Source organism: Mustelus asterias, chromosome 15 (genome assembly GCF_964213995.1).
Source record: "Mustelus asterias chromosome 15, sMusAst1.hap1.1, whole genome shotgun sequence".
NCBI classification, from domain to species: Eukaryota; Metazoa; Chordata; class Chondrichthyes; order Carcharhiniformes; family Triakidae; genus Mustelus; species Mustelus asterias.
The window spans coordinates 88,088,394-88,104,568 of NC_135815.1; the positions used below are offsets into that span (position 1 = coordinate 88,088,394).

Genomic DNA, 16,175 nt, shown 5'->3' on the forward strand with positions numbered 1-16,175 from the left:
GGGCTATACCCCCTGACACGAAGCGGCAATCCAGCATGGCCAATCAACCTAACCCGTACATCTTTGGAGTGTGGGAGAAAACCAGAGCACCCAAAGGAAACCCACGCAAACACAGGGAGAACTTGCAAACTGCACACAGACAGTGACCCGAGCCAGGAATCGAACCTGGGTCCCTGGCGCTGTGAGGCTGCCATGCTAACCGCTGTGCCACCGTGCCGCCCAGCTCGGAGATAAATAGCGGCAGATGTGAGATTTGATAAACATTCCGACAAAAACCTTTGGCAATCAGTTGGCGTAGCTCCTTATCCAAACTAGGGTTCGCCAACGCAATTGCTTGGGTCGCTTATGTGACTCCTAATGAGACCTTGTTGGGTGTAAATTCACTGTCTTTTGTCCACATTGTAATGCGTACCATCCAAAACTTCCTGATGTCCCGGCAAATATTCATCCCTCGGCCAATGTCATTGAAACAAATGATCTGGTCATTTATCTAATTTATTCATAGAATCCTAACAGTGCAGATGGAGGCCATTTGGCCCATCGAGTCTGCACTGACCACAATCCCACCCAGGTCCTATCCCCATAACCCCACGTATTTACCCTGTTAGTTCCCCCGACACGAAGGGAGAATTTAGCACGGCCAATCCACCTAACCCGCACATCTTTGGAGTGTGGGTAGAAACCGGAGCACCCGGAGGAAACCCACGCAGACACGGGGAGAACTTGCAGACTCCAAACAGACAGTGACCCAAGCCGGGAATCGAACCCAGGTCCCTGGTGCTATGAGGCAGCAGTGCTAACCACTGTGCCACCGTGCTGCCCCTATTGTTTGTGGGATGTTGCGATGCAAAAATAGTGAATACCCCCTCAGTATGTGCTTTACTGTCAGTGAGGCACCTGACCACATCCCAAGCAGGCAGTGATTTTATATCAACGCAAGCTCTTTCTTGTTCAAAGTCTGCACCTGACCCTCGAGGCTCAATACTCTGGCGATCCCCAAAACATTGGGCACACCCACCGCTCTCGATTTCTTGCACAAAATGGGATAAAAAGGCCATTACTTACCAGCAGTGCTGTGATGATCTGTGGGGCTGTAAACCAGACAGCCTTTCCCACATCCCCGCTTAGAGAACATTTTAAGAGAAGAGTGGTCAGAATCAGAGACGACACGACATCCTGCATCCGATGGACAAAGCAGACCGCAGCACAGTGTTAGTTTAAACTTACTTATTAGTGTCACAAGTAGACTTTCATTAACACTGCAATTCAGCTACTGTGAAAATCCCCGAGTCTCCGCACTCTGGCGCCTGTTCAGGTACGCCGAGGGAGAATTTAGCACGGCCAATGCACCTAACCAGCACGTCATTCAGACTGTGGGCGGAAACCGGAGCACCCGGAAGAAACCCACGCAGACATGGGGAGAGCGTGCAGACTCCGCATGATAAGAAGTCTCACAACACCAGGTTAAAGTCCCAACAGGTTTATTTGGAATCACGAGCTTTCAGAGCGCTGCTCCTTCCTCAGGTGAGTGGACATCCAGATGGAAGGAGCAGCGCTCTGAAAGCTCGTGATTCCAAATAAATCTGTTGGGACTTTAACCTGGTGTTGAGAGACTTCTTCACTGTGCCCACCCCAGTCCAAAGCCGGCATTTCCACATCGTGACTCCGCACGGACGGTGACCCGAGCCGGGAATCGAACCCGGGACCCTGAGGCAGCAGTGCTAACCACCGTGCCGCCCATAAAAGTTAAACGGCAGAGAATGGTTTTGATCTGTCGGCCTCTGGGCTATATGGGCCCAGCACGCTTCTGCTGCGCTGCACATTAGTTGAGGAGACACGCTGGCTCAGTGAGGGGGTTTGTGGGGGGGCAGGCCAGGGCTCCACTCACCTGATGCTGTCCTTTCCAAAGGTTGCTGACTTCAAGGCCTCGTGTGATGGACTTTACAATGAGGTAAAACTGCTGCTCTGTACACCTTTCTGCTATGCACCGGAGTAGCCCAGTGAGCTGAACGTCCAACTGCTGAATGATCTGCACTGTCATCCATGGCGCTGGAGGGACAGAGAGAGTGATTGAATTTGTGCTGTAAAGTGAAGGGCAGTTTAGGAGATTCGTACGCCACAATCTACGTATTCACAGATGCCCCTTGCCCGTCTCACGTGGTCTTGCTAGTTCTAACCTTTCAATCACAGGAAGCCCATCTGATATCACGTGGACCGCTGCATCTCCAGCTGTTCACTCCTCACCCCTTCGCAGCCTCTTACTAGGGTGGCACAGTGGTTAGCACTACTGCCTCACAGCGCCAGGGACCCGGGTTCGATTCCCGGCTTGGGTCACTGTGACTACAGAGTCTGCAGGTTCTCCCCCCGTGTCTGCGTGGGTTTCCTCCAGGTGCTCCGGTTTCCTCCCACAGTCTGAAAGATGTGCGGGTTAGGTGTGTATTGGCCAGGCTAAATTCTCCCTCAGTGTACCCGGACAGGCGCCGGAGTGTGGCGACCAGGGGATTTTCACAGTAACTTCATTGCAGTGTGAATGTAAGCCTACTCGTGACAATAATAAATAAACTTCTGTGTCTGTCTCTGGGAAGAAGCTATCCCTGAATCCACTTGCAATCCTAGTTTCAAAATCCCAGCTGTCTAACCTTAGACCCTCTGCTCGTCACAACAGTTCTGCAGCTACTGATGTGCTCAATGACACCCTCACCTCTACCTAAGTTTAAGTTTGTAAGCTTAAAGTTTATTTATTAGTGTCATAAGTAGGCTTACATTAACACTACAATGAAGTTACAGTGAAAATCCCCTGGTCGTCACATCCCGGCGCCTGTTCGGGTACACTGAGGGAGAATTTAGCATGGCCAACGCACCTGACCAGCACGTCTTTCGGACTGTGGAAGGAAACCGGAACACCCGGAGGAAACCCATGCAGATACGGGGAGAATGTGCAGACTCCACACAGACAGTGACCCAAGCCGGTAATCGAACCCAGGCGCTGTGAGGCAGCAGTGCAAACCACTGTGCCACCATGTCTTCCTGTGGTCTTGTCCTAGTAAAACCATCACTCTCTTTCTCTCTCTTACCCTGGCCTTCCCCCTGGTACAACCCTCATCTCCACTCCACTAACTCCAAGGGACGCAGACTTGAATGTATATGGTGAACCAATGGTTTGGCCATTCACAACCAGACATGGCAGGACCACGTTAATTTCCTCCCTAAACCTCGCCGCCTGTATTAAGACATTCCTCCAAATTCCTCAAGCTTTTGCTCGGCTGCCCCGATTATTACATAGAGTCTCTACAGTGCAGAAGGAGGCCATTCAGCCCAGCCAGTCTGCACCAACCACAATTCCACCCGGGCCCTATCCCCATCACCCTACTTATTTACCCTACTAACCCCCTGACACTAAGGGGGCAATTTAGCATGGCCAATCCACCTAACCCGCACATCTTTGGAACGTGGGAGGAAACCGGAGCACCCGGAGGAAACCCATGCAGACACGGGGAGAATGTACAAACTCCACACAGACAGTGACCCGAGGCCGGGAATCGAACGCGGGACCCTGGCGCTGTGAGGCAGCAGCGCTAACCACTGTGCCGTTATCTCCTGATGAGGCAGGGCAGCTTCACATTTAATTTGGGCCATTTTATGTCACAGGTGCTATATAAATGCAAGCTATTGTTGTCACGATGGCTTACACTTGTGTGTTTTGAATGAGGGAGCAGTCGAGTTGCTTACCTGCGAGCAAGGCCTTTACAGCGCAGAGTATGGCGACGCTGCCAGTCCCGGAGTCACGCTCAGTGCAAAGCTCTGAGGCCGAACAGAAGGCCTGTAAAAATTCCAGCTGCTTTTGGAGTAATCCCAGGTCCTCGGTGGGAGAGGTGAGCTGGTGCAGAACCTGAAGACACGTCCTCTGGTACAAGTCAGCGTGTTGCAGCCCCCGCACGTCTGGACTCCCTCCCTCAGTGGGCACACCGTCCTCCAACCCTGCCAGGCACAACTCCGCTTGCAGGAGGCCAGCGACACAGGGCATGGTGAGGGTGAGGTCCAACCTTCCACCCCTGTCGAGATGGGACTGGAGAACGGGGCCCAAGAGCCCCGTGAGTTGGGTGAGAAGGGAGTGTTGGGCAGTGCCCTTGTGCCTGGCCTTCTCCGAGCACTGTAGGGTGTTCACCAGGGTCTGGCTCAACGTCGACAAGGCCACACTTAGCGACTGCTCGGCCACTGGCCTCCACTCCTCCGTCACCTTCGAGGACAGCCAGGCATCGGAGAGGAAAGCCACAAACTGCTCCAAGTTCAGGCACATGCTTTGCTTCCGTTCCACGATGGCCTGGGTGAACTCAGCCAGAAACCTCTGGACGGCGCCAAGGAATTCTGGATACCCTTCACAGCCGGCCAACTCGCCGCTCGCCAGGAACAAGGGAGCCGTCACCTTCTCAAAGATATCGCCAGCATGCGCCAGCTTAAAGACCGCGTTCGCGTTGGCGCCCGTCTGCAGGACGGTCAGGAGGGTGTAGCACTTGCTGAGGGCCCACAGGCCCTTGGAGGCATGGCTCTTCCCCGAGCTGGGACGGACGGCGGTGACCAGGGACACCAGCAGGAGAAAGCAGCGGAGATGATCGGCGCCGGACAGGCTGTCCAGCCTCAAGGCAGAGAGAACGTCCAGTGACCGGAGCAGGAGATCAAACTGCTGCTCAGAGAGGGGGGGAAGTGAGGGGCTCTTTGGCGACAGGGCATCGTAGGCAAGGAGAAGGGAGCTCCCTTGAGGGCGAGGGGCTGGCGACTCGGAAACGCTGCCCCTCTGATTACCGCCGCCCTGACGGGCCTCGCCGCTGTCCCCCAGCTGTTCTAGTAACCGTGCGGGCACGTCGAGGTCCGGGAGAGATACCAGGCCCCTCACCCTCTCCAGCAGCGCGTGAAGAATTGCTCGGTGCAGGGGCTGCACTTCTGGAAGAATCGAGCTGTTGATCAAGCTCTCGCACATCGTTGGAATAGAAAGCGGGTTTGCTGGGTCCGGGCCCACCTCCCGGGTCTCCCTCAGTAACAGATTCCTCATCACCGCGTCCGCCAAGTAGGCGAGCTCTTCCCCGGGGAGGTAGGGAACCAGGAGGGCCAGGTTTGACGTGACCAGGTGCCAGTAGGCCACGGCCAACGTCTCGTCGTTAATTGTGCCGAGCCCTCCGTCCCAGCCTGGGGCCTCCCCTGCGTCTCTGACGGCCGCTTTCCCGGACTGCACGACGTACACTGCGGCGGATCTGAGCGAGGCCGCCTCCCTGGCGGCCTGCGGCCCAGGCTGGAGCATGATTCTCTTCATCTTCTGGATCGCAAGCAGCTGGAGGCAGTGGCGGCTCAACTGGTTGCTTTGTCCCCAGCCCTCCGCCAGCAGCCTCCCCAGGTCACCCCAGCCCACCTGAGGTAGACAAGACTGAAGATTGCCCTCCTCCACCTCCGCCTCGCCTCCAGGTGAGACATACCTGCCGCAGTTCAACTTTAAGAGGTGGTCGATTTCCACCCAGGTGTGGCTGAGAAGCAGCGCCGAGCTCACGGCTCTCTCGGCCCACAAGGCGGAGCCTTTGGCGTCGGGATCCTTGGCGACGTGGAACAGTGGCACCACTACCGTCCGCGCCATCTTGTCCATCAACACCTGCGCGCGCAGAATTACTGGCGTCGGCGTTTTGCCATCCAGACTCTTCATGTTAAAAAGGATGGAGTTCAGCAGGGTGCTTATCGTGAGGACTTTCAATGCCAAATCCGGGTTCCCAGCCAGATCCGGAATCAGGAATTCTTGGCTCTTCAGGATTAGGTCCCAGATATCCAGGACCTGACTGGCCGGCACCTCCAATAGGCATCGGCAGAGCTGCTGGGCAAGGCCGGCGGATAGGACGGGTTGCCTCAACTCGTCGGCCGCCGGGCGGGTGATAATGGCCAGCACCTCCTTGAACAGCCTCGGCAGCTGCCGCAGTTTGGTGTAAGTCTCCAGCAAGGTGGTCAGCAGGGCCTCCTGGGCTCTCCGAGCCCGCGGGTCATCGACGCTGGCATCGATCCACGCCAACGACACCAGCTCATCCAGGTCGGGCTCCACGATCAAATGGTTCAACAGGATCAGCGTCCTCAGGCAGCGGAACCAGGCCGGGGCGGCGGGGCAGGGGTAAGTCAGCAAGGTATCCGCCACCCTGGCGTACAGGGCGAACTGCACCCCCCCGCACCGGATTCTATCCACGGCCACGTTGTAAACGTTGCCGCCGGAGATGGCGGCCAGCAGCTGGTCGAGTGCCAGCAAGCCCGGGTTGCGGTCCGCCGCCGGCCGCTCCGTCTTGCCCCACAGCTGCGGGAACCCCAGCGAGTCGAAGAACCGGGCGAAGATGTGGAAGGCGAGCAGCTGGTTGCCGTCCCGGCAGTAGGACTCGAGGGCGAGGCGGTAAAGCAGGGGGAGCGAGGCCGCCGCCACGGCGGGCTGCAAGTCCGGCCCGAAGAAGTTGGCGTCGGCCATCTTGGAGAGCATCGTTCCGACGGGGGTGGCCAAGGCCTTGGAGAAGCTGGCCCTCCGAGGCTGCGGCTCGCCGCTTTGCAGCAGCTCCTCCTTGTAGGAGTTCAGGAAATCGGCGTGGAACAGGCCACTGTGCAGGGCTGCCTGGATTTTATTACACGTCTCTTTGCTGAGGTGCTGTCGCACGGCCACCTCGTCCTCGCTCCTCCAGCACCTCGAGGACAGCAGGTGCCTCAACAGGAGGAGGGGCTGGAGGAGAAGGCCGCAGACCTGCAGGAAGACCCGGGACTGGTTGTGCTGCTGCCGCTGAACGATGAGGTACTGGTCCAAGGCCAACAGGAGGACATCGAAGAGCTGTGTGGAGCGCAAGGCCTCTGGCGATCCCAGCCTGCGGCACAGCAGCAGGGCAAGTTTACCGACCAGGTCCACCAGCAGCTCCCCGTGGCTGGTATAGATGATGGAGAAGGAAGGAGACGTGAGGATGCCTTGACAGCAGCTCAGCACCGCGGTTAGGCTTGACGTGCAGTCATTCAGCGGCACTTTGCCGGAATGTTCCCCGATCCTGTCATTTATCATCTGAAATGAAAATTTTAAATGAGGCATTAGCAATATGTCTCACAGGGACTTAGACTTTGCACATTAAATCCGAAGAGAGTATTTCTCAAATTACAGTTATAGAGGTTTACAACATGGAAACAGGCCCTTTGGTCCAACTTGTTCTGGTCGCCGCACTACCAGAAGGACGTGGAGGCTTTAGAGAGAGTGCAGAGGAGGTTTACCAGGATGTTGCCTGGTATGGAGGGGCTTAGTTATGAGGAGAGATTGGGTAAACTGGGGTTGTTCTCACTGGAAAGACGGAGGATGAGGGGGTGACCTAATAGAGGTGTATAAAATTATGAAAGGCATAGATAGGGTGAACGGTGGGAAGCTTTTTCCCAGGTCGGTGGTGACGTTCACAAGGGGTCATAGGTTCAAGGTGAGGGGGGGGGAGGTTTAACACGGATATCAGAAGGACGTTTTTTACACAGAAGGTGGTGGGGGCCTGGAATGCGCTGCCGGGCAAGGTGGTGGAGGCGGACATACTGGGAACGTTTAAGACTTATCTAGGTAGCCACATGAACAGAGTGGGAATGGAGGGATACAAAAGAATGGTCTAGTTTGGACCAGGGAGCGGCGCGGGCTTGGAGGGCCGAAGGGCCTGTTCCTGTGCTGTATTGTTCTTTGTCCATGCCGCCCTTTTTTTAAACCACTAAGCGAGTTCCAATTGCCCCCGTTTGGCCCATATCCCTCTATACCCATCTTACCCATGTAACTGTCTAAATGCTTTTTCAAAGACAAAATTGTACCCGCCTCTAGCAGCTCATTCCAGACACTCGCCACCCTGTGTGTGAAAAAATTGCCCCTCTGGACACTTTTGTATCTCTCCCCTCTCACCTTAAACTTATGCCCTCTAATTTTAGAATCCCCTATCTTTGGGAAAAGATATCGACAATCTAGCTGATCTATGCCCCTTATTATTTTATAGACCTCCTTAAGCCCCCTACGCTCCAGGGGAAAAATGTTTCAATCTATCCAGCCTCTCTTTATAACTCAAACCATCAAGACCCGGTAGCATCCGAGTAAATCTTTTCTGCACTCTTTCTAATTTAATAATATCCTTTCTATAATAGGGCGACCAGAACTGTATACAGTGTTCCAAATGTGGCCTTATCCATGTCTTGTACAACTTCAACAAGGCCTCCCAACTCCTGTATTCAATGTTCTGACCGATGAAACCAAGCATGCCGAGTGCCTTCTTCACCACCCTGTCCACCTGTGACTCCACTTTCAAGGAGCTATGAACCTGTACCCCTAGATCTCTTTGTTCTATAACTCTCCCCAGTGCCCTACCATTAACTGAGTAAGTCCTGCCCTGGTTTGATCTACCAAAATGCATCACGTTGCATTTATCTAAATTAAACTCCATCTGCACATGTTCATAAACATGTTTCAAAATACGTCGAAGTTGCAACTAGACCCTGGGGATAGCAAGTTTTGATCTCTGGGAAAAGATGTTTCTTGAACTTTCAAGCGGTTATTGGATAGGCACGGGGGGCACACCAGAATGATAGGGAGTGGGAAAGCTTGATCTTGGTTTTGGACAAAGCTCGGCACAACATCGAGGGCCGAAGGGCCTGTACTGTGCTGTACTGTTCTATGTTCTGGATTCCCTGTTGGATTTATTAATCATCTTCTATCCACGGCCACTAGTTTCGGACACCTTACGTTTAGTTTATTTATTAATGTCACAAGTAGGCTTACATTAACACTGCAATAGAACATAGAACATAGAACATAGAACATTACAGCGCAGAACAGGCCCTTCGGCCCACGATGTTGCACCGACCAGTTAAAAAAAAACTGTGACCCTCCAACCTAAACCAATTTCTTTTCGTCCATGAACCTATCTACGGATCTCTTAAACGCCCCCAAACTAGGCGCATTTACTACTGATGCTGGCAGGGCATTCCAATCCCTCACCACCCTCTGGGTAAAGAACCTACCCCTGACATCGGTTCTATAACTACCCCCCCTCAATTTAAAGCCATGCCCCCTCGTGCTGGATTTCTCCATCAGAGGAAAAAGGCTATCACTATCCACCCTATCTAAACCTCTAATCATCTTATATGTTTCAATAAGATCCCCTCTTAGCCGCCGCCTTTCCAGCGAAAACAATCCCAAATCCCTCAGCCTCTCCTCATAGGATCTCCCCTCCATACCAGGCAACATCCTGGTAAACCTCCTCTGCACCCTCTCCAAAGCCTCCACATCCTTCCTGTAATGTGGGGACCAGAACTGCACACAGTACTCCAAGTGCGGCCGCACCAGAGTTGTGTACAGTTGCAACATAACGCTACGACTCCTAAATTCAATCCCCCTACCAATAAACGCCAAGACACCATATGCCTTCTTAACAACCTTATCTACTTGATTCCCAACTTTCAGGGATCTATGCACACATACACCTAGATCCCTCTGCTCCTCCACACTATTCAAAGTCCTCCCGTTAGCCCTATACTCAACACATCTGTTATTCCTACCAAAGTGAATTACCTCACACTTCTCCGCATTAAACTCCATCCGCCACCTCTCGGCCCAACTTTGCAACCTGTCTAAGTCTTCCTGCAAACTACGACACCCTTCCTCACTGTCTACCACACCACCGACTTTGGTGTCATCAGCAAATTTGCTAATCCACCCAACTATACCCTCATCCAGATCATTAATAAATATTACAAACAGCAGTGGCCCCAAAACAGATCCCTGAGGTACACCACTTGTAACCGCACTCCATGATGAATATTTACTATCAACCACCACCCTCTGTTTCCTATCCGCTAGCCAATTCCTGATCCAATTTCCTAGATCACCCCCAATCCCATACATCTGCATTTTCTGCAGAAGCCTACCATGGTGAACCTTATCAAACGCCTTACTAAAATCCATATATACCACGTCCACTGCCTTGCCCCCATCCACCTCCTTGGTCACTTTCTCAAAAAACTCAATAAGCTACTGTGAAAATCCCCTAGTCGCTACATTCCAGCGCCTCTTTGGGTACACTGAGGGAGAATTTGGCATGACCAATACACCCAACCAGCACGTCTTTCGGACTGTGGCAGGAAACTGGAGCACCCGAAGGAAACCCACGCAGACACAGGGAGAATGTGCAGACTCCACACAGACAATGACCCGAGCTGGGAACTTAACCCGGGTCTTTGTCGCTGTGAGGCAGCAGTGGTAACCACTGTGCCGCCCTAGTGAGACATGCAGGCTAAAAGGGCTGAATGGCCTCCTCTTGATGCAGTGTCTCAAAGCAAGTTCTGTGGATCTGGCAGAGAGTCGGGTGTTCTCCTGGCGAAGAGGTATCTCCGTCAGCACCTGGCAAATCCTGATCACAGCTGGGCTCTGCAGGACTGCTGCGGGTTCAAACAAACAAGCAACGTTTCAGGTACTTGGAGTCAATTCACCTGTGCGATCGTGGCACGGATAGTGATGATCTTCCCCTGCTGGGTCAACTTCTGCAGCTTCTTGCTATGAAGAATATCATTGAGGTAGATCCACAGGCCCTCCACAATCTCATCTCCAAACCGGAGCTTCTTGCTGTAATATCCAGTCAACGTGTGATTCACCCAATCCATTAAAACCTTTGTATAGGGGAGAAAAGGAGTGGATTAGAATATAAAACATTCCGACCACTGCGTCAAATTCAGATGATTTGGAGGACACGTTAATAATGACAGAATGAGACTGTATGCGAGATACAAGATTTTTTAACATATTAAAGGTGGGTTTTTACAACACTGTTGTCACTGTTTCTTAAACTCTTGGGGGAAGAGATTTGAATAGATACTTGGAGTATCTTAATTGGGACGTGGGCGTTGTTGGCAAGGCCAACATTTATTGCCCATCCCTAATTGCCCTTCAACTTAAGGCCGCACGGTGGCACAGTGGTTAGCACTGCTGCCTCACAGCACCAGGGACCCGGGTTCGATTCCCTGCTTGGATCACTGTCGGTGCGGAGTCTGCACATTCTCCCCGTGGGTTTCCTCTGGGTGCTCCGGTTTCCTCTCACAGTCCAAAGACGTGCGAGTTAGGTTGACTGGCCGTGCTAAATTGCCCCTTCGTGTCAGGGGACGAGCAGGATAAATGGAGTTACGGGGATAGGGCCTGGGTGGGATTGTGGTTAGTGCAGACTCGATGGACCAAATGGCCTCTCCTGCACTGTAGGGATTCTAGGAAGTAACTGAGAGTCTCGCTCAGCCATTTCAGAGTGTGGTTAAGAGTCAACCACATTGCTGTGGCTCTGGAGTCACATGTAGGCCAGACCGGGTAAGGACGGCAGATTTCCTTCCCTAAAGGGGCATGAGTGAATCAGATGGGTTTTCACAACAATCGATGGTAATTTCACAAACAGCAATACTGAAATGAGTTTTATATTCTAGATTTATTCACTTGAATCATAAATTGAATTCATATTTCACCAGCTGCCATGATGGGGCTTGAACCCACGTCCCCGAGACATATGGATTCCTAGTCCAATGACATTACCACTGTGCTGCCATCTCCCCACTCCCCCACCATGCCATGAATAGAATGTAGCTCAGTTTGACCAGAAGGGTAAGGCCAGATCTGAAATCATGTTCTATGACTGGGCGGCATGGTGGCACAGTGGTGAGCACTGCTGCCTCACAACATCAGGGATCCCGGGTTCGATTCTGGTTTCGGGTCACTGTCTGTGTGGAGTTTTGTTGAGTGGAGTTTGCACATTCTTCCCGTGTCTGCGTGGGTTTCTTCCGGGTGCTCCGGTTTCCTCCCACAGTCCAAAGATGTGTGGGTTAGGTGGATTGGCCATGCTAAATTGACCCTAATTTCAGGGGATTCGCAGGGTAAATGTGTGGGGTTATGGGAATAGGGCCTGGTTGGGATTGAGGTTGGTGCAGACTCGATGGACTGACTGGCCTCCTTCTGCACTGTAGGGATTCTATGACCAGTAACCCAAAGTTGACCAAACAGCATTTACACACACTTTTGGACATGTGAATTTATTTTAAAAATGGCCCACTGCTTTTAAAATATTTTGCACACTAGCAAACAAGCAAGGAAAGAATGAACTTTAAACAAGGAAAGGTCATTAAGACCCCCTGTTTTTTTGTTAATTTTTATTCCATCCCAAAAAAAAAACTCAAATTGAATCCAATTCATGATTCCCACAAGAGGGACAAACAAGATCCAAAATAACAAGATGAAGCATTGCGCCTCCTCCTGGGGTTGATCTGATACTTCAACGTAGCCAAAAAGCAGAGATGGCTTTGAAAGATTATGGGTTGTTTGAAAGATTATGGGTTGTTTGAAAGATTATGGGTTGAACACTTCCGCGGTCACGGGCATTCGGCCTCTGATCTTCGGGTAAGCGTTCTCCAAGGCGGCCTTCACGACAACGCAGAGTTGCTGAGCAGAGACTGATAGCCAGGTTCAGCACACATGAGGACGGCCTCAACCGGGATCTTGGGTTCATGTCACACTATCTGTAACCCCCACGACTTGCCTGGGCTTGCAAAATCTCACTAACTGTCCTGTCTGGAGACAATACACATCTCTTTAACCTGTGCTTAATACTCTCTCCACTCACATTGTCTGTATCTTTAAGACTTGATTACCTGTAAAGACTCGCATTCCAACCATTATTTTGTAAATTGAGTTGGTGTCTTTATATGCCCTGTTTGTGAACAGAACTCCCACTCACCTGACGAAGGGGCAGCGCTCCGAAAGCTTGTGGCTTGTGCTACTAAATAAACCTGTTGGACTTTAACCTGGTGTTGTGAGACTCCTTATTGAAAGATTACATCAGGCAAGGCCTCAGATTGACCTCATCGGCCACCCTGATCCTTTACCCTACCCTAGCCTGGGAGATCTACCTACCTGATCATGGACTCTCCCCTGCCACACTCCTGCTGCATGATCCTGTTTTCACCCCTGCCAGGCCCCTCCTTATGCCAAAGAATTCACAACTGTAGAGACCATTGCAAGGCCGTAAGGCCCTGGATGAGTTAACCAGAGGCCCAGGGATTTGCAGACAAGGATGAGAATGTTCAAAGCAAATGAATACGAAAGTGAGAAGGTTTACCGAATACACACCTGTTCCTTGTTGGGGAGAAAACACTGGTGTGAAATCCAGGCAAATCGAGCCAGCTTCAGTTTGTCTCCCCATGGGGTTTTTGCACTTTTCAGTTTCAGATGAATCCCAGAATAAATTGCAGCCATGATCTGAAATCAAGAGAACAACACTTTAACAGGGTTAACATGGGGAGAGATGCCCAGACACTTGGGTGATTACTCTAAGGACGGGATTTTCTGGCTGCCCTCACCCCAAGGCCGGAAGATCCCATCCGAGTCAGTGGATCTTTGTATAGTCCGTGTCCTGCCCGCTATGATTCCCGTGCCAGGTGGGACGGGAAAATTCCGCCCTGTGTGTCTCAACACAAATAATTGCACCAATGTCCATTTTGCCAATCAAGGAATCCCTACAGTACAGAAGGAGGCCATTCGGCCCACTGAGTCTGCACTGGCTCTTACTCAGCATCTTATCCAGGCCTTATTTCCATAACTCCCACCTAATCCAATCTGCCAGCACTTGGCCAATAACCTTAAATGTTATGACGAGCCAAGTGCTCATCCAGATATTTTTTAAAGGATGTGAGGCATCCCGCCTCCACCACCCTCCCAGGCAGCGCATTCCAGACCGTTACTCCCTCTGGGTAAAAATGTTTTTCCTCACATCCCCCCCAAAACCTCCTGCCCCTCACCTTGAACCTAAGTCTCCTTGTGACTGACCCGTCAACTCAAGGGAACAGCTGCTCCTTATCCATTCTGTCCATGTCCCTCATAATCTTGTACACCTCGATCAAGTTTTTTTAATATTCATTCATTGGACACGGGTGTTGCTGGCTAGGCCGGCATTCACTGCACATCCCTAATTGCCCTGCATTTCAGAGGGCAGTTGAGAGTCAATCACATTGCTTTGGCTCTGGAGTTACATGTCAGCCAGACCAGGAAAGGACGGCAGATTTCCTTCCCTAAAGGACATTAATGGGTTTTTCCGACAATGGTTTCATGGTCATCAATAGATGCTTAATTCCAGATATCTTTTATTGAATTCAAATTGTACCACCTGCCGTGCTGGGATTTGAACCCAGGTCAATATATAGTTGAGTTTCTGGATTAATAGTCTAGTGACAATAACACTAGGCCATCGCCTCCCCCAAAGCTACCCCTCAGTCTTCTCTGTTCTAATGAAAACAACCCAAGCCTACCCAACCTCTCTTTATAACTGAAATGTTCCATCCCGGGCAGCATCCTGGTGAATCTCCTCTGCACCCCCTGCCAGTGCGATCACATCTTTCCTATAATGTGGCGACCAGAACTGCACACAGTACTCCAGCTTCTTCTTCACCTTCTACTTCTTCCCTGCCGCCATCAAACTTCTGAATGACCTACCTTAGGGTGGCACAGTGGTTAGCACTGCAGCGGGACCCGGGTTTGATTCCCGGCTTGGGTCACTGTCAGTGTGGAAATCGTAGAAACCCTACAGCACAGAAAGAGGCCATTCGGCCCATTGAGTCTGCACTGACCACAATCCCACCCAGGCCCTACCCCCATATATTTATCCACCAATCCCTCTAACCTACGCATCTCAGGACACTAAGGGGCAATTTTAGTATGGCCAATCAACCTAACCCGCACATCTTTGGACTGTGGGAGGAAACTGGAGCACCCGGAGGAAACACACGCAGACACGAGAAGAATGTCCAAACTCCACAGTGACCCAAGCCGGGAATCGAACCCAGGTCCCTGGAGCTGTGAAGCAGCAGTGCTAACCACTGTGCTACCATGCCATCCGTGGCGTTTGCATGTTCTCCCCGTGTCTGTGTGGGTTTCCTCCCACATTCTGAAAGAAGTGCTGGTTAGGGTGCACTGACCTGAACAGGTGCCGGAGTGTGGCAAATAGGGGAAAATTTCAGTAACTTCTTTGCAGCGCTAATGTAAGCTTTACATGTGACACTAATAAATAAACTTTAACTTTATATTAAATTGATCTTTCTCTGCACCCTAGCTATGACTGTAACACTACATTCTGCACTCTCTCCTTTCCTTCTCTATGAATGGTATGCTTTGTCTGTACAGAAAAAAAAACGACAGCACAAACAGGCCGAGTTGTGCTGAACATATCCCTACCTTTTAGGCCTACCTATAACCCTCCATCCTATTAAGTCCCATATACTCCTCCAGGAGTCTCTTAAAAGACCCTATTGAGTTTGCCTCTACTACCACTGATGGCAGCCGATTCCACTCGCCCACCACCCTCTGTGTGAAAAACCTACTAAGAAGTTTAACAACACCAGGTTAAAGTCCAACAGGTTTATTTGGTAGCAAAAGCCACACAAGCTGCCACAGGGCGGCACGGTAGCACAGTGGTTAGCACTGCTGCTTCACAGCTCCAGGGACCTGGGTTCGATTCCTGGCTTGGGTCACTGTCTGTGTGGAGTTTGCACATTCTCCTCGTGTCTGCGTGGGTTTCCTCCGGGTGCTCCGGTTTCCTCCCACCGTCCAAAGATGTGCAGGTTAGGTTGATTGGCCATGCTAAAATTGCCCCTTCGAGTCCTGAGATGTCTAGGTTAGAGGGATTAGTGGGTGGGATATGGGGCCTGGGTGGGATTGTGGTCGGTGCAGACTCGATGGGCCGAAGGGCCTCTTTCTGCACTGTAGGGTATCTATCTGTTGTTAAACTTCTTACTGTGTTTACCCCAGTCCAACGCCGGCATCTCCACATCATGAAAAACTTCCCCCTAACATCTCCCCTGTACCTACCCCCCAGCACCTTAAACCTGTGTCCTCTCGTAGCAGACATTTCCACCCTGGGAAAAAGCCTCTGAGAGTCCACCCGATCTATGCCTCTCAACATCTATAGAAACAGAGCGCGCAAGAAACAATACTTTTCACTGTATGTTAATACATGAGACAATAATAGATGAAATTTCTCAGTTATAGTTACAGAGTTGCTCAAACCCCTCTATAAGTCTCCAGTTAGTAACCCAGGCCAGTTTATACTGAGATTTACACACACACCAGCTCCTTCCTCCAGCTCCAGGCTCTGCTC

General features: G+C 51.5%; 1 protein-coding gene across 2 annotated transcripts in view; it reads right to left on the minus strand.

Annotated features, from left to right (window-relative positions):
• Positions 1 to 16,169, minus strand: part of urb2 (URB2 ribosome biogenesis homolog) — a 28,913-nt gene extending 12,744 nt beyond the window's left edge. Inside the window, exons 1-6 of one of the 2 annotated variants that reach the window (XM_078230295.1) lie at positions 16,145 to 16,169; positions 13,157 to 13,285; positions 10,489 to 10,665; positions 3,730 to 7,054; positions 1,889 to 2,049; positions 1,066 to 1,176 (exon numbers count right to left, since the gene is read on the minus strand). In XM_078230295.1, coding sequence (XP_078086421.1) covers positions 1,066 to 1,176; positions 1,889 to 2,049; positions 3,730 to 7,054; positions 10,489 to 10,665; positions 13,157 to 13,282 — 3,900 coding nt within the window. In that variant the 5' untranslated portion in view covers positions 13,283 to 13,285; positions 16,145 to 16,169. Of the gene's footprint in view, positions 1 to 1,065; positions 1,177 to 1,888; positions 2,050 to 3,729; positions 7,055 to 10,488; positions 10,666 to 13,156; positions 13,286 to 13,852; positions 13,943 to 16,144 lie in introns of those variants that run through there. The other variant, XM_078230296.1, reaches the window with a different exon arrangement.
• Between the last annotated feature and the right edge of the window lie 6 nt (positions 16,170 to 16,175).